The sequence below is a fragment of the Pimephales promelas genome, chromosome 4, assembly GCF_988280905.1.
Source record: "Pimephales promelas chromosome 4, fPimPro1.hap1.1, whole genome shotgun sequence".
Lineage (NCBI taxonomy): Eukaryota > Metazoa > Chordata > Actinopteri > Cypriniformes > Leuciscidae > Pimephales > Pimephales promelas.
Window position 1 is genome coordinate 26517172 of NC_142772.1, and position 22463 is coordinate 26539634.

The 22463-nt window shown below is 38.6% G+C and overlaps 1 protein-coding gene across 5 annotated transcripts; it reads right to left on the reverse strand.

Annotated features, from left to right (window-relative positions):
- Positions 1 to 182: 182 nt before the first annotated feature.
- Positions 183 to 8973, reverse strand: pias2 (protein inhibitor of activated STAT, 2). Of its 5 annotated transcripts, none has more exons than XM_039650104.2 (15): positions 8894 to 8948; positions 7796 to 7880; positions 7037 to 7505; positions 6254 to 6341; positions 6105 to 6155; positions 5386 to 5476; positions 4024 to 4158; positions 3826 to 3931; positions 3578 to 3651; positions 2168 to 2328; positions 1917 to 2050; positions 1607 to 1799; positions 1082 to 1221; positions 941 to 978; positions 183 to 835 (listed from the first exon to the last, which is right to left on the reverse strand). In XM_039650104.2, the coding sequence occupies exons 3-15, from the start codon at positions 7500 to 7502 to the stop codon at positions 647 to 649; spliced, it is 1866 nt and encodes a 621-aa protein (XP_039506038.2). In that variant the 5' UTR covers positions 7503 to 7505; positions 7796 to 7880; positions 8894 to 8948; the 3' UTR covers positions 183 to 646. The 5 variants fall into 5 exon arrangements, with proteins under 5 accessions (XP_039506038.2, XP_039506037.2, XP_039506036.2 ...); XM_039650103.2 differs by having other exon boundaries at positions 8555 to 8910; XM_039650102.2 differs by lacking the exon at positions 7796 to 7880 and having other exon boundaries at positions 8894 to 8973.
- Between the last annotated feature and the right edge of the window lie 13490 nt (positions 8974 to 22463).

Sequence of the window (22463 nt, forward strand, 5' to 3'; positions counted from 1 at the left end):
GATGTGTTAACATAAGAAAAAATACTTCAATATAAAATTACAGATCAAAAATAGGTTTACACTGCATCAGCAACAGGGAATCTGACGGCCCTTGAGCAAATAACCACAAATTTAAATAATAATTTTTAATAAACCCTGTTGACTCATTCTACCTTGATATAAGACCACTAAATGTCGAAATATACAACGAACAAACCGTTTTTTTATTGCTGCAACTGAAATCTTGTAACAAAACATAATTACACTGCTGAAATAGAAGAGACATAAAAAGTGAGCTGCCGCTGAAAACCTGCTTTCGTTTCAACTGCAGAACTGCTGAAGCAACACAAAATGGAGACAAGAGTGCAGTTATTGGAAGTGTCTGAGCTTTCCAGTCCACTCATTTACGCAGTTTGTTTTGCTCTGCTCCTTCAATTAAATAGCTAATGAAAGAGTCATTGTGCAACCAATAGTTTCCCCAATTCCAGGGAAAACGGCTTTTCAGGTTTGCATTTTAAAACGGTATTGTTGTTGACCCACTTTCATAGCAGTCCTTCTGGGTCCTTGTCGAACAAGATTCTTGAGGTCCTTAGTCAAATGTCAAAATAGTTTTTACTGACTTGAGTGTAGTTGTTTTGGTGACTGGCCAATAAAGATGCACTGGGAGTCAGTCTAGAGAGATAATGTCTGATAGGCTTGAAGATCCTCCCGTGATCACACCCGTCTCATGACTTGAGCTGCTGCCATGGGTTGCAGTCTCGTACTGCGAAGAAGAGGAGACCAGGCTGGCGCTGGTGGTGGCACTCTGAAGGCTGCTGGAGAGATTGTCTAAAAATATGGGGCCTCTGTAATGTTGCTGAAAGAACAATAAAGGAAACTAGAGGTAAACAGCACTGCAGACTATACACATATGTATGCATGCGTGCAATCTTAATATGTCTTTGTAAGAATGTTTCCATACCTGGGGATCCCCTTGAATCAGAGAAAATAAATCAAGACCTATGGGAAAGATGTGTGTAGTTTGACATGTTAGTATTCCTGTAAAAGCTTGAGCATAAATTAAAGCATATTTGATTGGATGGCAGACTGGATAAGTGCATACTTTGCATATCTGTGGGAATAGTGGATAAGGTTGAATGGTGGAATGGAACCGAGTAGTCTGCTATTGAGGAGGTCAGGTATGAGGTGTCCAGAGCCTGGACATTTGGCACCCGGACAGTTGAAGGCTGATAAGTCAAGACCCTAACGCATGAAAATAGGTTCATATGAAAACCAATAAACACAAAGCAACATTATCATTGAGAAACGTTAGTATTTGTTAATGTTATTTAATGCACTGTGAACTAACAGGATTTCTATTAACTAACATTAACACAGATTAATAAATACAGTAACAAATGTATTGCTCATTGTTAGTTCATAATAGTTAATACACTAATGTTAACAAATAAGACCTTATTGTAAAGTGTTACCATAATAATATTAATACAATTTCTGGCTAATAAACATTTTTGAGTGCAAAATAAATAAAATAAAATAACTTTCCATTCTTTTTTTTTAAGATTATCAACTTACATGTACCCAGGTCTAGAAAATGCCTGGTTTAATTAAATGAATGAACACAAACCCTTTGCTGTGCATATCCTCTGCCTTTGACATGTAAACACAGCGCTTTTTCAGAGGAGGATCGCTGTCCTCATCATCATCATCATCCTCATCATCAGACGAGCTTTCTAGCGTAAGGTCAATTACGTCTGCCTTTTTTGTACTGCTGTTTTCTGGAGGTGGCACCACTGCACTTTGTCTCACTGTGACAGCACCTAAGGGGCCATGAAATACATTCAAAATGCATAAAAAAAAGGAAATCACATTTACAATTAAGTGAAATCTGGCACACAAAGATAAAGCTCACACACTTATTAACGGTAGAACCTTACAATCAATTTTTGGGATACACGGAGATGACACTTTTAATGTCTCCTTCTTTGGTCTCATTGGACACCAAGTCCCATCCTCCTGAAACTTGATTTCATCAACATCTGTGCAGTCATTGAGTATTTCCATGAAGAGCCTGACAAGTAGAGAGTGCCCAGTTTACACCATGCATATTTACTATCTCAATAAAGGCAAAAATATTCAGGGATTGTGGTTTAAAATGGCACCTCAGCTACAGTGAATGTAATCTCACCCATCTATAATCAGACTCTCATATGTGGCTTTTTTGTCACAAACGGGACAGATCCAGGTGGGCTTCTTCTCATTCATTTGCAGGTATAGAGCAGCATCAAAGCACTGCAGGTGGGAACAGGTGACAGCTCGACAGGGTACCGTAAGGCGCATCTTGCCAAGCTGTATAAAAAGACAACTTATTTGGTCAGACAATTTTTTTTTTTTGCCAAACTAAATCAAAGACCAAACAAGAGCTTAAACCTGTTGCTTAAAATGACATACAAAAGTCAGTTAAAGGTCCCCTGACATGGGGTTATTTTATTATTTTATAATGTTTCCTGGGTTGCTGTTATAATGCATGTTTTTTCAGATCAGTGTTTCTCAAACTCGGTCCTGGAGGGCCACTGTCCTGCAGAGTTCAGCTCCAACCCTGATCAAACACACATACCTGTGAGTTTCTAGTGATCCTAAAGACTTTGATTAGCTTGCTCCGGTGTGTTTGATCAGTATTGGAGCTAAACTCTGCAGGACAGTGGCCCTCCAGGACTGAGTTTGAGAAACCCTGTTTTAGATCAAAAATAGTCATAATTTAGAAATAAAAGGCACTTTTCCTAGCTTGATTTTAGCCTCTAAATTGAACGCTCTGTTTAAAGGGGCGTGTCTGCAGTGGGATTTAGTGTAACCCACCCACTGCTGTGATTGGCTGACATGCTTGCATATGAAATAGCTACATATTACATGTGAAACTCTCTTGAATACTTTTACTACAGCTAGTATACGTTTTTTTTACAATTACAGCTATCGAGATTAACGAGTCGTGAGAAGTTTTTAAAGTATTTAGATCTATTACCATCACTTAAAATGTTGCCGTGATGAGCATTGAACAAGCAGATGACAGCCTGTTGTTCGTGAGAATGAAGATGTTATTGCAACGCAGTTTCTGCACTCTCCAATGCTTTCACCAATCCAGACACGATGATGTACATACAGTGAGAGCTTCGTTGTGCAGTGTAACATGCATCATTGATTTCATAACGAGTTGTCCAGATAAATTGACGTGTGGGGAAAGATTGGTCTTTTATGGCTTTCTGTATAATTTGTTAACAATTTAAATAAAATTATTTTTATCCTACTAAAAGAAACAATGTGAAGTTGATATTTTAGTAACTCGCTTGACTTATGCATAAACAGTTTAATGATTTTCAATACTGATGATTGAATGATACCTTTCCCCCATATGACGTCATACGGGAGATTCAAGATCAGCCTGTCTAAACTTTCATTTAACCAAAGGCAGAGAAAGATAGCCAAAGCTTGGTTTACACCGATTGAAATTTCTAGCCACTGGGGGACCATAAACAGGCTAGGGGAACTCATATTAATGTTAAAAAAGGGTTTCCTTTAAGATCTTGTAGATGCAGTAACTTACTGGGCACATGAGTGAGACTCGTAAACTAGTTGTGGCGATTTCACTGTCAGGGTCTGCAGTGAGTTTTTCTTTAACTGTTACAAGAGTAAAGAAGGTGGATTAGTACATGATTTCAATAATTTAGTCAATGAATTATATATAAGGATTGACAAAGAAAGACAATGAACACAAATTTGGCAAGTGTGATAATATTTATAATATAGATTACATGGGTATCTTTTTTCTCAAAGAGGGAAATGTTGCCTTACTTAATGCTCTGGAGTGGTCAGGGTTTCTGATCCCCTTCATTCTTAATCTCTGTAGTAACAGTGGGGAGGTCAGCTGCCGCACCAAATAAACAGACATGGAGTATGTCTGCAGAAAACAAGATGGAAGTACATACAACGCTTAGAATAAATTAATGGCTAAAGCAGTGCTGTGGCAATGTACACTGGCACTTTACATACCTTCCCTATTTCAGGTGCCCATGTGACTACTATCTGATTGGGTACAGCAGATGACAACCTGACCAGCGATGTGATGTTCAGCGGTCTGCCGGGTCTTTTCTGCTCTACACCATTCTTAGGAGGTGGTGCATATCCCTGTGTGATAACCACATAATATCAGCAATAATAATAATGTACAGTATGAGTCCAGCAAGATTAAAAAAAAAAAGAAAAAGAAATAAACACTTATTCAGTAAGGATGACAGTAAGAAATAAGAAGTAAGAAATTCTTACAAAAGATTTTTACAATGCAAAAAACCCTTTCTATTATTCAAAGAAAAAAAAAATCATGGTTTTCGAAAAATATTAAGCAGCGCATCCGTTTTCACCATAGATAGCAATAACTATTTCACACAAATAGTGCCCAAAATACTAGTGAGTTTTAACAAGAACTGGAAAAGGAAAAAAAAAAAAAAAAAAAAAAGAATCAAATTTTTATAGAAGATTTAGGCTACCCAGTAAAAACTTGTTTTTAATTATTCAGTTTGGGAAAAAGTTGTGTATTATATGAAATAAAAAGTCAAGTAATCTAGCCAGAAAATATTATATGTAAAAGTTCTTTTAGTTTATGTAACGCACAGACAGCAAAATGGCTGCTCTGGGTGTGTCCATTGAATGTTTGCAGAGTGTGTGCGTGTTCACAACCCACTGTTCCTAATATGTGTACAGTAACTTGGATGGGTTATATGCAGAGGACAAATTCTGAGTATGGGTTAACATACTTGGCCTTAAGGTCATGTCACTTAAACAGCCATTAAAACATTGTTTAAATAAGATGTACAGTATTACGGTCATCTTTTAAATTTTCTATGAGCAATGTTCCTGTTTAAATAACAAATTATGCATTGCATCAGCTAATTTCTATTTTTTTGTTTTTGGTGGTGGACTACGACAATTGTTTTCAATATTTTATTTGTTAAATATCTCAGTTACCACATTAAATTGCACCACGTTCTTGGATTAAGCTTGCATTAACCTAGTTATTTCATTAACTTAAAGTTGGCACAAAACAGAAGTTCAGATAGTCTTTTCTTCTCTAATATGATGCATATCAAAGTGAAACAGCTCCTCGAAAAAGAAAAAATGTATGGCAGGACTTGATTTTGTCTATAAGGAATTGATTGAATGGTTGTGGTTTGCTAAGTTATTTTGATTAAAGATTACAAGGGAACATAAAAAAATTATGTGCATGGATAAATCATAATAAACACTGCAATATTTCATACCAAAATAAGATTTGTCCTTTTTGATTTCACAGTGACTATAATTCACATACATTTTTAGGAACTGGTTTTGGAAAACACATTAAACAGGTCTACATACAGGGAGGGGAAAGAGCTTTCCATTGACTTTGATGCACAGGCTGTTTGGATAATTGTCCTCTTGTGGACAACTGGTCTCTGCTAGACAAAACCTAGAATCAAAACAGAACATCAGGTGTTTAAAATTGAGATTTGGGATGAAAAAATTGGATTTTGGATGATAGCCGATACGATATGCAATGCGATTATTTTTTCATTTTTAATTCTGTTTTTTTGAGTACTGAGGTCTCCTTACCAAAATGTTACTTGTTAAAGATAAATGTTATAACGTTATGATTTAATTTACAAGTGTCATGCTTGTGATTTATGACATCATTTACTTCTTTATTTATCCAAAAACAGAAGTAATTTATTTGTGTATTCTACTTTTCACTTTATTAGTATAACAACAGGACCCCTACTAAATAAATATAACATTCTACCAGGGGAGGCTTCTGCACATGCATCTGTTGAGTATCGCGTCCTTCTGTTTTTGTATTCACAAAATCAAGGCAGCAATCGAAAACAGTGAGTTTTATAAATCACCATACATGCAAAAGTTCACTTCAAGAATCACACTGGCAGGACATATTGGCATACTTAATTCATATTGGCCGATGCCGAGCCGAAAATAACGTGCATCCCTAATTGAGATTATGGTGACAAACATCTTTGTATATGCTCCAGAATATGATATACAAATGACAGGTAATAGGAAAAGCATATTAAGTTTGTTCTTACCTCAGCTGAATTTGAACCATGTAGTCCCTTCTTCCACCTGGAAGAAAGTCCCTATGCAAAAGTTTAAGAACAAAAAAGAACCAATAAATTTCAGAAAAGGAGTAAAACAAAAGTCACATTAAGTCGCATTTAAGTCATTTAGTTCTTACCGAGAAATGCAAACTTCTCTCACTTGTTGTGGAGTCAATGCAAATATGAAGTACTTCTCATGATGAAACCTCTGAACGGCATGGGTCCCTTTAAAACACAAGTCATAGGGGGTATAGTTTTAAACCTAAGACACAGGCAATGAGGAAATCATGCACAACCCAGCTGATGGGATAGCAATTACCGTTCAAAATACACTACCGTTCAAAAGGTAGGGTTCGGTAAGATTCAATGTTTTTGAAGAGGTATTTTCTGCTGATCAAAAATACAGTAAAACAGCAATTTTGTCAAATATTACACCATTTTATATATATTTCAAATGCAATTTATTCCTGCGATGACAAAGCTGAATTTTCAGCATCATTCCTCCAGTCTTCAGTGTCACATGATCAATCATAAATAATATGCTAATTTGCTTCTCAAGAAACATTGCTTATAATTATCAATGTTGAAAACAGCTTAATATTTCTATGGAAACTGTGATACATTTTTCAGGATTCTTTGATGAATAGAAAGTTCTCTTATTTAAAATAAAAATTCTTTGTAGCAGGCTAAATGTCTTTACGGTCACTTTTGATCAATTGAATGCATTCTTGCTAATTAAGATAATTACTAAAAAACAACAACAACAAAAACATTACACACACAATTACACAAACTATAACACTATTTTTAAGTTTAAGGCTATAAATATATTAAATGTGCAATGCATTTCCACACTCTAATCAAAAGTTTATTTATTTACTTTATCCACGCTTGGTAAAACCCATTTTGTATAAAATTACCTAAACTTGATGGTTTGATCAAGACATCCAGCACATCGTAAAACGGTAGGGCCTTCATCTGCACGTCCGGGTGGACAGGAGCCATAAGCGACGTGGGCTGCTGCATATTCATCATGGGCTTTAATTCATGTAAAACAGGTGAATCACAGCTCATCTGCTGCTGCTGCAGGAGGTCCAAATGGCCGGTTTGCGGAGGAAGGTCTGAGCTCACAATTGTGGCGCCACTGTCTATGTGAAAGTAGGATTTAATGCTTGACTTTAGAGCCGCCAAATCTTGCAGACCATCAAAAGTCCTTGGGTATCTCCGACAATACAGTTCCTTTATTTTGATCTGCACGGCAGGTCCACAACCACTCCTTAGTAGATGCAAAGCCCTCAGCAATAGTTCATGCTTGCGACCGCTCTTATTCCTTCCAGCAAAACCTAACAGTACCTGGAGCTCTGAGACACGGAAACTTGATACCATATTCTGCAAAACAAATCCAGACAAGAAATAAAAGACTTTGAGATAGCAAACATGGAAAAGCATGATCAAGCTAATTCTTTTTTGCCGCACAAGTTAGTAAGAAAAAACACCATCTGTGCCACAAGTTTGCCATGTTTTTCATTTATAATAATAATATAAAATATTAATGAGCCAAAATATGTAATTTGTACAGCAGATTAATTAATATCAGAATTATATGTAAAGTGAGGTGGCAACCCACCCAAATACACCCATTCCAGAAACCCCAGAGAAATAAGAAAATCTCAACTGACCCTTCATTACACGGTCCATGCTTGATTGTTCTTATGTGTTAATCCTTTTTTCTTTAAAAATCCTTAACAAATGACCGAAATGCATCTAAAATGTTGAGAATAATTCCAAGACCCATTAGATGAACACCAAAAGCATAACAAAGGACAAAACAGATGTTCACTTTGATCCAGAAAGAAATTAACTGAACTGCTGAAAAAAAAGCTGTGTTTAAAGTTATATGGGATGTTTCTGAACTAATTACAAAACAACATGAATCAATCAAATAATAGCAATATAATTAGTACACAGAAGTAGGTGTCTTAACTTTCCTGTATCCAACACACAGTCTAAGGGTTGTGTTGGTGCTCATGCTGAAGTACAACGCATAAATGAAACTTTAGAATGATGGTTTAGGTACAATGCCAGTAAAAAATAATTATCTTGAGACAAATATGGTGATGAAACGGTCACAGTGATAAAAATCAAGTTTTGCTTCAGGCTTGTAAACAACATTGTCAATGTGTCCCTCTTTAATGTTTATACTAACGTTACACAATTTAATGTAAAATGTGCGTCCAATTACATTTACACACACACACACACACACACACATATTAGGACACACTGGTCTACACATCATTTACCCAAGCAAATACAGGTTATACATCAAACTACACCTGTGAGTAACTTACATGTAGACATTTTCAATTGCTCGGAAGCTAGCTAACAAAAGACCAACCAAAACAATTCGAGAAATTGTAACGTAAAAAACTTTTTACCTGCAGCGAACAGTCGTCAAGTTCAGTTAGGCATTATAATAAAGCGTGTTCATGCAGTGAAAGATGGCAATGAAAGCAGTGACATTTTGAGGCTGTTCTTCAATTTTTGTGTACCATCTCGAGAGCTAAGATAGTACGTTAGCTGGTTGGTGGCTAACAAGCTAGCAGCTAAACACAATCCGTAGCAGCTAACAGAATGATGTGACGTCTCTCTATTAAAGAAACTAACCTATGGGCAGCAAACCGACCGATTCGATAGCGTATCAAAACGGTAACTGCAAAATATCTTCAGAATATGAAAAACGCAAAGTAGCCAGCTATCATTGCACTTTCGCCTACCCGTAACTCCTCAAAATCCGCCATTTTCTGGCTTCGCTCATCCTGGCCATAAGGATCCTGGCTGGACCGGAGAATTTCGAGTCACGTGACACAGTGTGGGTTAGAGGGGTCATTCACATTTTTTTTTTAAATAAGTGGGTTTATTATATTAGTCCACCTATAATGTTAGTTATAATCTTAACTTTTTTCTTCGATAAATTTTGACCAATTCCCTCTCTCTCTTTGACCTTTTATTTGGGCTGCTATGTTTTTAAGTTCTCCTGGGAAGAAGTTCATGTGACTTTCATTGATTTCGAGCGTGCTGTTTACTTGTCAAGAAGCATTTTAGAAACAAGGCAAACAAAAATTAAGTGTAAAGGCTGCGCATTAGCAGCAGTAGTTTATGCCAGTGGTTCTCAACCAGGGGTCCATGCTCACTCAGGGCCTCAGCATTTCTAAGGGGGGCTCACGATGACTTAAAATGTTTTTAAATAAGACAAAGCAAGAAATTAAAATAAAAACAACAAAAACAAAACAAGGTATCTTATTGTCATTTTTTTTTTAAATCCTTAAGCCCTATTCACTAAATCACAAACAACAGGAAAAATGATGGGACTTTCGAATAATGTTGTGGACAGTAATTTGTGTATTTTATCATTTACAAAATTGGTCTTACAACAACTCTGTCTTATACAGTCTAAATTAGAAGTGTTTTCTAACAAGCTTCATTGCTATTCTCCATCAAAATCTTAAAAGACAAAGAACAGTATCCTAACTAAAAAGGGACACACATTCTTGAACATGTACAGTTTGGTTTATTTCATCTTATAGATGTCAGTGTTACAATTTTTCAACATTGGACATTTTTATATATAGGATATAATAATAGGCTTAAAGACCAATGAACACAAAAGAAAGCAAATGATTATAACAATTATTTAAATTAAAAGATTCTGATACAATTCAATTTTCACAATTGGCTGAAGTTTTTTTTCCCCAACCATCTTGTTCAGAAATGTGAGAACACATTTATACCGTACCATTATGTATAACTAGTAGGCTATTTAAAGGTAATGAATGGTAAAGGATCTGTATTTCACATCTGTAGTTACTGATCGAACTATTTTCTGGATGACAGTTGCAGCCTGTTGTCCAGCAGATGGGGCTCAGAGCAAATCTACCAAGTTCTGTTTATTTATGTTTTCGTTCCTGGTCAGTTTTATTTCTAATGCTTAAACCAGGATTCTTGTGTTAGAGCTGGTCCTGGACCAGCATAAGAATGTAGCCTACCTTAATCCTCGAGTAAGCTAATGCGCGTTAGTGCGCTGCAGAAAGCTTGCCTTTAAAGTGAGAGATGTTGTAGGCTGAATTGTGAAATGTATGACATGATACTGGTGATATTTATGATATGAGTTAGTTTGTATTCATGTCCTTTAATACTTTTAAATCATAATTGTTGTAATCCACTTGGTTATGCCTGAACCACTGTAATTTTTTGGTAACACTTTATTTTTTACAATGTTTGGCAAATTACATGTACTTATTATAGTAACTAACGCATAATTGCATGCAACCCTATAAGTAGCCTACATATTAGTACATAGTAAGTAGATGATATTAATATTACTCAGTATTTAATTGTATACTATAACAAGGACTCCTTAAAATTAAGTGTAATAACCTAAATTTATTTTGATCAATGTTCCATATTCTGTTCATGATTAGATTTATAAGAACCCATTTGAAAACCTCCTCCCTTTCGAACGGTTACTCCGTATTGCGTAGCTACACAACTCCCTTCCTCGATTTACTGAAGCTTATATCAGAGACTGATTGCACTGGTTGCAGTTCTACTCTGTTTCCATATGAGGGTGCTCAAAGGACGAGTGTGTAATTCAGGGCACAATTCAAACGAGACCAAAATGTTGTCTCTCGCCAACACAATATTTTTCAAAAATAAGGTCTCATGGTGGTCGACCTGAAGGGGGGGACTTAGGCCCTCTATTAGTCCCAAATTATGCCCATTATAGCAGATTTTACTCTTTAAGTGACAACTTCGCGTCTCTAACTTTTTACTGAGCTTTCGCCATAGAACAAGCCCTTCAGCCTGAGCGTGCCTCATCTCAGCACACTATGCCTTCATCAGCCAGTTTCTCCCGACTCCATCTTAACTGTTGCTAACCAGCGACGACCCTATATGCTTTCATTTCATTTTACAGATACTTGTGCCACTTGTGCCTGCATGAGGGCAACGAGCACACAAGATGCATCTCATGCCTAGGGATCGTCCAAGTGGAGACTGCACTCGCTTCCAGTGGCTGCATGGTCTGCGAGAGCATGCCCATGTCTGTGTTGCGAATGCGTCTAGCTCTCTCCCGAGAGTATGGAGGTTAGCGAGCGCATGGCGGCCACATCCCCATGTGCCTCGTTCCCCCCCCCCTTCAAACGCCCTGTCCGGTATTGTTCGCAGGAGATCAGCACCTCCCCACTCACATGGCGGGCCTTGTCTCCTTCGGCGGATCCATCAAGGGACACGACGACGGCCTCTTCATCGTCGCATCTGGCGATGGCCGGCCTCTCTCGACCCCACCATCGCTTCCCAGCATGCCGCCAGCGTTTTAGCAGTTAGGACTAACTCTGAAACGGAGATGCTTCGGATCCTGACGAAGGCTGTCTCGGACCTCGAGCTTTAGTGAGCCTCCCCCGCAGAGCCTACGCAAAGTCGGCTGGATAGCTGTTTTCTGGCGGGTCGCCAGCAGGCTCCTTGTCACAGGCCTGAACCTTTTCTGCCTGAGGTGCACGAGGAGCTGACCAAGGCTTGGCGTGCTCCTTATTCAGCTCATGTGGGACCAAAATTTCCACAACGCTCTCCTCCGCGACGGTGCGGCGGAAAAGGGCTGTGAGTATAGTTCCCACCCCTCGAAGAGGCTGCGGCCACTCTTCTCTGCCCGACCACAGGTGCTAGCTAGCGAGTTAGAGCTGCACGCCCCAACAAGCCATGCCGAAACATTTCAGCCCTCGCTGGACATGCCCATGCATGGCAGTCAGGTAGTCTGTGCATCAGGGTAAATCAAGTTTGTTTAAGAACCCTGATTCCCTGGCAGGCTTAGGGATCGTACCACGAGGGTGTGACCATGGGAGTAGTTACCAGGAGGAAACTGGTTCACAGATGCATCCAACCTGGGTTGGGGAGTAGGTTCTGTATCTATTTGTGACCTCTCCACGGTCCTTGGGGCTCTAAGGGCTCCGCCTTTTGAGCCGCTCAAGTTGGTTGATCTTAAACCTCTCTCACTAAAGACTCTCCTGTTGGCACTGGCATCTATCAAGCGATCAGGGTTATATACCCTAAGTGCTCTCAACGTCGCTCAGAGCACAGATTATTATGTTATTAGCCTTTACCCCTTCTGCAGAGGATGGGGAGGTTAACCTTCTCTGCCCTGTCAAAACACTGATGATCTATCTGGAGCTTTCTGCATCTTTTAGACAATCAGAACAGCTTTTTGTCTGTTTCGGTGGCCGATCAAAGGGTGATCCAGTCACTAAGCAAAGACTGTGGAAGATAGTGGATACCATTTCGAAGGCTTATTCCTCGGTGGGTCAGGTTTGCCCCATGGGTGTCAAAGCCCATTTGACCAGGGGCATGGCTTCGTCATGGGCATGGTCATGATCATCTGGTTATCCCATCCAGGATATTTGTGATGCGGCCGGCTGGTCCTCTCCTTCCACATTTATGAAGTTTTATAAGATGGAGGTGCCTTCCCTGCTGGCGAAGGTACTTTCTGTATGACAAGGCCCGACGGTGTCTGGTCATGTCTAAATACACTCACCGGCCACTTTATTAGGTATACCTGTCCAACTGCTCGTTAACACTTAATTTCTAAGCAGCCAATCACATGGCGGCAACTCAGTGCATTTAGGCATGTAGACATGGTCAAGACAATCTCCTGCAGTTCAAACCGAGCATCAGTATGGGGAAGAAAGGTGATTTGAGTGACTTTGAACGTGGCATGATTGTTGGTGCCAGAAGGGCTGGTCTGAGTATTTCAGAAACTGCTAATCTACTGGGATTTTCACGCACAACCATCTCTAGGGTTTACAGAGAATGGTCCGAAAAAGAAAAAACATCCAGTGAGCGGCAGTTCTGTGGGCGGAAATGCCTTGTTGATGCCAGAGGTCAGAGGAGAATGGCCAGACTGGTTCGAGCTGATAGAAGGGCAACAGTGACTCAAATAACCACCCGTTACAACCAAGGTGGGCAGAAGAGCATCTCTGAACGCACAGTACGTCGAACTTTGAGGCAGATGGGCTACAGCAGCAGAAGACCACACCGGGTGCCACTCCTTTCAGCTAAGAACAGGAAACTGAGGCTACAATTTGCACAAGCTCATCGAAATTGGACAATAGAAGATTGGAAAAACGTTGCCTGGTCTGATGAGTCTCGATTTCTGCTGCGACATTCGGATGGTAGGGTCAGAATTTGGCGTCTACAACATGAAAGCATGGATCCATCCTGCCTTGTATCAACGGTTCAGGCTGGTGGTGGTGGTGTCATGGTGTGGGGAATATTTTCTTGGCACACTTTGGACCCCTTGGTACCAATTGAGCATCGTTGCAACGCCACAGCCTACCTGAGTATTGTTGCTTACCATGTCCATCCCTTTATGACCACAATGTACCCAACTTCTGATGGCTACTTTCAGCAGGATAATGCGCCATGTCATAAAGCTGGAATCATCTCAGACTGGTTTCTTGAACATGACAATGAGTTCGCTGAAATCAAATGGCCTCCACAGTCACCAGATCTCAATCCAATAGAGCATCTTTGGGATGTGGTGGAACGGGAGATTCGCATCATGGATGTGCAGCCGACAAATCTGCGGCAACTGTGTGATGCCATCATGTCAATATGGACCAAACTCCCTGAGGAATGCTTCCAGCACCTTGTTGAATCTATGCCACGAAGAATTGAGGCAGTTCTGAAGGCAAAAGGGGGTCCAACCCGTTACTAGCATGGGGTACCTAATAAAGTGGCCGGTGAGTGTATGTTACTGTGCACATATATATTATATAAAACCCGCTTTGGTTGTTTATAATTCCTTTACTAATAATCCCAACCGTGTCTGGTTTTATTATGTTGGTTTTGCTACTAACAGATATTGTTCTAGACCAGACGGTGTCCGTATATACTTGGGTTTCTGGCTTGTTCTATGAGCTCAGGGGTTTGTTGTCAGTTACTTTGGGTGCAGTGTTTTGCATAACATCATCACTTTAAAGTGACCGTTCGAAAAGGAAAAGGAACTACTCAGTTCCCTGAGAGAGGGAACAAGTATTGTGCAGCCCGCTGCACTATAGTAACTTGGCGAGTTGTCGCTTAAGTCGTTGAAACCTGGTATAATGGCAAATTCGGGAGAATAATATAGGCTAAGACCATGCGCACTTGACAGGCTCTGACGCATGTTGACGTAAAGCTAGCTCATTGGTTGCACGTCAGAGGCGCCCTTACCATTGGATGTGCAGTTGCCACAGCACAGCCTAAGCGAGTCGGATGCTAAATGTGCTAGCTGTACAGCTTCAAATGCGTTTAACATATAAGCTTCAGTAAATCTAGGAAAAGGAGTTTCCCCACTGCGTATAGCTACGCAATGCTCGTTCCCTCTCTCAGTGAACCGAGGTTACGATAGTAACCGAGTAGTACTTTCTCTTTGTCAATTTTCTGACAGAAAGGTAAAGGTATAGGTATTAAAGAGGATATAGGTAAAACTGCATGCCTAAAATGGGTTTTTAATTTGGAATGACTTTAACAGTTTCAAAATTATTTTTCAGAATGCTTAGATTAGTATGGTGGCTTCAGAGTTTTAACTTTCAACAGTTCCAGTGGGCTAACCTCAGTATAACTGCACACAACTACAACTGCCACATCATTAAAAACTGTACGTCGGGACAGTTTCCCAGAGAAATTGTTTTGAGACACTCTAATGCAATTCGAATACAATAGAAGTAAATATTTAATATCTAATTTGCGATTTATGAAAACTGTGTATGACTCTGGTTTGTGTTGTTTCACAATACAAGGTTAGCCTATATTTGTGATTGAAGAGGTTGAAGTGTGTTGAAGTCCATGACCTAGGTAAAGCGCCCATGGCGTCTAATTACCCAGCCTTTCCCACTTGAACAACCTGCCATGAGAAAACACTCACACATACAGACACATAAAGACCTGCCATAGAAAAAAGCACAGAGGCACACAAACACCTTAGCCTTTATTAACCTTAGCTCATGTTATTGGCAGTACTAGACAGAGACAAGACCCCAATTACTGTTGAAATCAAAGTTGCTACCGTTAGGACTGCGGTGGAAGCGTGTGGAGGTTCAGAGTGCTGAAGTGGCTTGTTAGTCCGCTTAGTGCTCGTCCATTGGGACTCTCCGTTTCAAATACCTGTCTCTCAGAGCATTGTTATTCAAACGGAAAATCGAACAGCCCATGTTGCTCTGGTCATTCTGTCAAGTACACACCATGCTGTGGGCAATGGTTAACAGTAAATTGTAATTTAGACTCAAGTTCAGACATAACACCATTTGTATGTTTGCCCCATAATCTTGGACAGTGTGGAATCATCACATGTTAATTATAAAAAACTTAAGAAAAACTTAAGTTGATCTAATTGTACACTGATCAGACAGAGCACTCTTAAATTAATTTACATCATCTGTTGACATGAGTTGGACACTTTTTTTAATGATCTGATACAGACCTAAACAACAACCCATAATAGGCTATAACTAAAATAGTCAACAATAGTCTTGTTTTGTTCAATTTTTCAAATAAACTTGGAAAACTGGTAACTGATGGAACACACACACCTCGACTGGATGGGTCAGTTTGCTGGTGTGGTGACTTGCAGGTGTACACAGAAGACTCAAGGGAGAGGAAGATGCTGGAAAATTATTGGAGATTACCAAAGGAGAATATTGCTGGAGGAGATCAGGTAAGTAGTCCACTTCATTGAAACGAGACCAGACAATCGGCTGAGATAAGGTGTGTGCATTTATGGCTGGCTTGATAGTGCAGACGAAGTACAGGTGTGCATGATTAGTATTCTGTCACTGGTGTCTAATAAAACCATTTTAAGAACCACTAAAATGGCTCTTTTGTTATACAGTAATGGGGTAGTAATATTGCACAGCACACTGCATTTGTAAGGCAAAACAGAAAAATAAGCGAAGTAGCTACTAGCGTGGGCCAGCTGTGTTTGTTGGGATGTCAGCATGTTAGTGGCAGCACATTCATCATTGTGCGACATAGCTTTAGCTCTGCTTTGTGTGTTTTGGTGAATTTGCATTCTAAATGTTTCATATTATCTTCACAAAGGCAGGTGCAGTGCTGGCTTGGTAGGATTCGAACACCTAGTTTTACAACAAGCAGACATACAAAAAAAGACGTTACCTAGAAGGCTATTCAGTGATTTATCTCTGTTGATTTGGCATCCAGAAACAGCGTGATAGTCATTGGCTTCTGATGTGAAGCGTGACAATCCTGATGACACAAAATGGAAAGCAGAACAATACATACAAATATCCACATTGACAACATCAACAGATTTTTCTCTTTGTTTCAAGATAATGTTTGGGCTACTCTAAACAGCCACTGACTTTCTCAATAAGCCATGACAAGTCTTTTATTATTTTGCTGATTTTGCTTGATCTGTGCCCTGATAAATTGTGCCAAACATGCCAATGATTAACTGAAAATATCAGTGCTGCCATTTTACACTGCTTATTTATTTTTTATTTTTTTTTGTACCTATGTCTATAGTGGATTTTCGAATATCCCGAGTGACCTTGGTCATTGGTCTTTAGTGTATGGCTAATGTCACGCGAACGGGCACATTGCAAAGCCGTGCAATGAAAACCAACATCCAATGTCAGGATTTTTGTTAAATGCATACTTTTTGGAAAAAGCTTGACACTGCTCACCATTCACACCTATGCACATAAATAAACCAGAAAATGCAGAACAAGGAAATTGTCATATATCATTTGATACAGAAAAATAAACCTGGCGAATTTTTACTGTCAGAAAGCATTTGGTTACTGATGTTTGGTTAGTAAAATCCACTATAGACTATTGTCAGTGGCACTATGGTAATCAATAGATGATTTGTGTATTGACTACATATCCAGTTTCCATAGCTTTTATCCCTATGGCAACTAGTGGTTTTGTGGCAAAACTACCATTTCCTTTCATATGAGAATATTTCTGATGGCTTTTTAAGTACCTCCCTGACCATCACATGGTCAATTTTATAAGGCAGGTCATGGACCGTGACCTAGATAACTGAGGAAAATAATCCCATCACAATGCGAGTGTCTGACAAGTCCCCCATTATCTTTCATTCTCACCATGTCAATGAACAAAGAGATGTACATCCAATATGTTCTTCCTAGTTTAAAAATCGGATGTGGAAAATCATCTGAATGTTTTACGCACATGGAAATAGCAAGTCTAATGTGAAATCTGATGTTTGTTGTTCACCATTTACAATTTCCACTTTAAAAAGAAATCATCAAATGCAAACTGGGCTGTTTTACAAAGAGATTAAAAACCTAACACTACAGAAATGGAACTGGAAGTTAATTGTAAAATGGACAAATAGGTGATATTTTTATTTATTTATTTTTAATTCATTTTAGATGTGTATTTATAAATAAGTTATATTAATATGCTAATTTCCATCCCACCTCTCAGGTTTTTAGTATATCACACATAATGAATAGTTCCTCTCAGGTTGCTTTTGAAGTGACACTCCCTATGAGCCTTTGAGTAGCCCAATAAATTTCATCTACATCTTTCATCTCACCACACCCTTAGGAAAACCTGACAAAAGATACAAGTCATCTGATCCAGGATCAGCAAAAATAGTGATACAAAATCTCACTTTGCCTGAAAGTTTTTGTCTTTAAGGTACAATGCCATTGATATGTAAAAAGAAATGAATACGATTCTCAGAAATCCATGATAAAACTGGTCTGGTGCACATAAAGGACAACAATCCCGTTTTACACTCTTGATGGGATCACCTAAAAAGAAAATTAAGTCATAAATTACTCACCCTGGTGTTGTTCTAATGGCTTTTTTGTGTATGTCCTTTCTTCTTTTATGTACCAAAAAAAAAAAAAGTCCTGCTCACACTCATCCATATAATGGCAGTGAAGGGCAACCAGCATCAAGCTTTTTAAAAAAGATGGAAAAGTATGACAGAATGATCCCATTTGACACATGTTGTATATTCCAAGTTTTCTGGGGGTATATTATATGAAATTTAATGTACCTGTAGTATTTAACGAATATCCCGAGTGACCTTGGTCATTGGTCGTTAGTGTATGGCTAATGTTACACGAACGGGCACTTTACAAAGCCGTGCAATGAAAACGAAAAACCAATGTCAGGATTTCTGTTAAATGCATACTTTTTGAAAAAGCTTGACCCTGCTCACCATTCACTTCCATTGTATGAACGAGTGCGAGCAGGACATAACATTTTTTTTTTTTAAATCTCCTTCTGTGGTCTATAATAGAAAGAAGGGTATATAGAATTAGAACAACAACAGGGTGAGTGAATGGTGACTTATTAATTTTCATTTTAGTATGAATGATCCCTTTAAGATGGTTCCCCAAATAACTGACTGAACAGTTTTTAAAGAACAATTTCTCCTTAGTGTGAAGAATATTATAATAATCTAAAGAACCACTTTTCCACCATATAGAACCTTTTGTGCAATGGAAAGTTTCCATTGATGTTAAATGTTCTTTATGGAAGTAGACATGATCTCATACTGTAACTTAATGAACTTTCAAAACAAATCTTTCAAATGTCGAGAATCAAGATCATTGGTCAATGTTTCTAATGATATACAAGTAATTCATATTTACTATTACCCGTTCAAATAACACAGTCTCATCCCAAAAAGTCATATAACTGACGTTTTGGGACATATTTTGACCATACGTCAATATACGCCTTTTTAGGGCCCCCTTAAACGTCGGTAGATGACGATCCCAAGCCTTCATACAACTGACGCTTTACCTTTAACGTCAGTTAGGTGACGGGTTAGGTTTAGGGTTAGGTTCAGGTATGGGGTAGAGTTAGGATCCCATAACCTCATCTACCGACGTTTAAGGGGGCCCTAAAAAGGCGAATATTGACGTATGGTCAAAAGACGTCCCAAAACGTCAGTTATATGACATCTTGGGATGAGACCGGGTTGGTTCAAACATGCAGATAAAAATACAGAAGCCAATTATACCTCTCATAATAACGAATGATGACAGATATGTAGTCACTATTGTCCGAGTCTTCCCTCAAAGAAAGAAAGTTGTGAATAAAGTTTGAAAGCTAATTAATCAGCATTCAGAACATGATACCATCGCTGGTATATGCTGTGGTTGCTAATTGGTATTGGCAGCCCAAAGCCTGTGCTCTTAGATCAGCTGAGCTAATCATCTCTGACAGCCATGAGGTGATTCTGTGAGGAATCCTGCTCCTGAGGTCAAAGTTCACCGCTGAATCAATGGTCACCAGCACAGCAGTGGATAAAAACAGCATCTTTGTTGTTGTTTCTCTTATCTATGGCTCATCAGTGTGTAAGATGAGTGAAAATAACCCACAACATAATGATGTGGCTTCATTTGATTTAGGTGGTGAGTTTTCCCTTTCCTTAATCAGGAAGCCTCGAAGAAGAGAGTGATGAATTACAGCTGATTATAAACAGCGCTGTGCTGTCCATGAATGACAAATCATCATATTCCAACGCATTCTCACCCCAAGGCGTCACCTTTGACCATGCTTCAATATTTGACGTTTTAGGCACCCTTAAGCGTCAGTTACATGACGCGATCCTACGGCGTCATCTAACTGACGCTAAAGAAAAGCGTCTGTTAGAGGACGCGGTTAGGTTTAGGTGTGGGGTGGGGGTAGGGTACACGCGATCCTAGGGCGTCATCTTACTGACGCTAAAGGGCGCCTAAAGCGTCAGATATTGAAGCATGTCCAAATGCTTCCCAAGGCGTCAGTTAAGTGACGCCTTGGGGTGAGAATGGGCTGCATATTCATAATTAATCTTATTGATTGACATTATTCTCTTGCTGGAACAGAAGTTCAGGCACTGAAATGAAATTAGACAACTGCAGTCGGATTAGATGTTCTCAGATGAGCAGGGTAAGCTAACCTCTTGGACACATGACCAGTTTAATGCCTGTCAGTAATACTGTTCTAAATTTATGCAAACATAAACTCTGCAAACAGTCTAAGACATGACTGGCCTTTTAAAAAATAAAGGATAAATATCATATCGATCCGTCTCTACTGCTTTTAAGTGGAATTTTCCTACAGAGTAGAAAGTGATCAGTTGACTTAATAGTGAGGAAATCAGTTGCCTTAAAATTATTAAGTAATAAACCTCATGTGTAATTGACAAAATGAAGTTATGTGAACTTGACAATTCAAAATAATTTTTTTTTTCAATTACGCATGACGTTTATTTACTTAACAATTTTAAGGCAATGGGTTTCTTCACCTTTTTTAAAAACTCTTGCTGATAATTTACTCACCCCCAATGTCATCCAAGATATCCATTTCATTCTTTCTTTAGTCGAAAAGAAAATAAGGTTTTTGATGAAAACATTCCAGGATTTTCTCCATATAATGCACTTTTTATAAGCTCAAATGGTCACTATGCTCTGTGATAAGCGTTCGTGACTCTCCTGTTCAAACTCGTTGATCAAAATGAACGAATCTTTTTCCCATTTGAGCTTATAAAACTTAAACTGTTTTATTTTTTTTTTAAATGAGCAATCGTTTTGCTTGATAAGACCCTTATTCATCATCTGGAATCGTTTAAAGCCCTTTGAACAGTTTGAACTGAAAGTGTCTTTTGGACCTTGAACCATTTGGTTACCAGTATATATGGGGAAAAATCCTGGAATGTTTTCATCAAAAACCTTAATTTCTTTTCGACTGAAGAAAGAAAGACGTGGACATCTTGGATGGCATGGGGGTGAGTAAATTCAACACTGGGTTGGTAAATTATCAGCAAAAGTTTTTTTTAAAGTGAACTCCTTTAAATCAACCAATCACTTTTTACAGTAGTGCAACTTAAAGTTTAACAAGAGAAATTACATGGCCTGGTTTCACAGACAGGACGTAGATTATGGCAGGAAAAGTCCTTTCAGGAAAAAGTAAAAGTAAAATTAAACATCAACGTGCCTTAGAAACACTGACATATATTACAATGGAACTGCTGTAATTGTTATATGGATTGAGACTTTAATGCATTTGATTGTTTTTAAAGTAAAAAATGGAATTTAACAAACAATACTTTTGGCTCCATTACACATTGGCCTCACAAAACTCTTTGTCTACCTGTCCTGAACTTGAATTGATGGTCTCCCTGACTTTATAGTACCTACATTGATTGTGAAGGTGCTTGTCAGTGATGCATAAAATTAACACTGTGTTATAGGGCATGGATTTCTGTCAGGCCCTGACAAGATAACCCATTATTGGACGACGCTGCTAATTTGTTTTTGTTTATTCCGAAGTGTAATGTAACACTCCTTGAGCCTCAATGATAACTCTATTACCTGCAAATCCCAGGAAAAACCATTGACAGACACTAATCTTGGCCCGACTCCTAATTACATCAGGTTCTTGGGTCTTAATGAAGCGATCTTTACTCCATTTTAGCTGCTTAATGCTGCACACACCCCTGGCATCATTAGTTTAATTGCCTGCGTTTGCAGTGCGGGATTTTGACCTTTGTCCAGCCGAGTCAACTTTTTTCTGCCCCGGTCTTTTTCCATTTGGTCTTTGTGGTTACTGTGGAAACGAATTGCTGATATTCGCTCTATAATGCAGACCAGCTGTTCTTTTAAATTCAGGACCATCTGCTGTTTCCACTCAATCTCATTATGTTTTAATATGAACATAATGAGATTGAAGGCCGTCTTGCGCTTTAAACATCTCGTCGATTAATGAACACTTGTTGCTCATTTCGTCTTTTGAGTGGACAACTTTTTAACACAATCATTTGTCAGTAAACATGGGCTGATCAACAATATGCTATCGTTAGTAGGCCAAGCTAAAATAAATAAAGTGTGGATTTTGTCAAGTTCATGTTGAAATCATTCATGTTTAAAGCTTTAGATAAAAGCTTCTGCCAACATATGCAGTACTGTTCAAAAGTTTGGGGTCACACACACTTTATTTTAGTGTCCTTGTTACATATGTTACATGTACTTACCATAGTAATAACAGTACATTTTGCATAATTACATGCAACTAACCCTCAACCAAATCCTAATCCCACCCTAACCCTATAGTAAATACATGTAGTTGCTTAATGTTACTACTACACTGTAACAGACACCTTTATTTTAAGGTGTCATTACAGTGTAATTATATATTTAAGTACTGAGTAATAATAATTAACTACATGTTTTTACTATAGGGTTAGGGTAGGATTAGGATTTGGTTTAAAGTTAGTTGCATGTAATTATGCAAAATTTACTGTTATTACTATGGTAAGTACTTGTA

Coding starts and splice junctions, on each gene's coding strand:
- pias2 (XM_039650102.2), bottom strand. CDS start 8,917: ATGGCGGATTTTGAGGAGTTACGG. Junction 7,506..8,893: donor CGGATTTTGAGGAGTTACGG/GTAGGCGAAAGT, acceptor TTTGTTTTGCAG/AATATGGTATCAAGTTTCCG. Junction 3,932..4,023: donor GGGCACCTGAAATAGGGAAG/GTATGTAAAGTG, acceptor TGTTTTCTGCAG/ACATACTCCATGTCTGTTTA.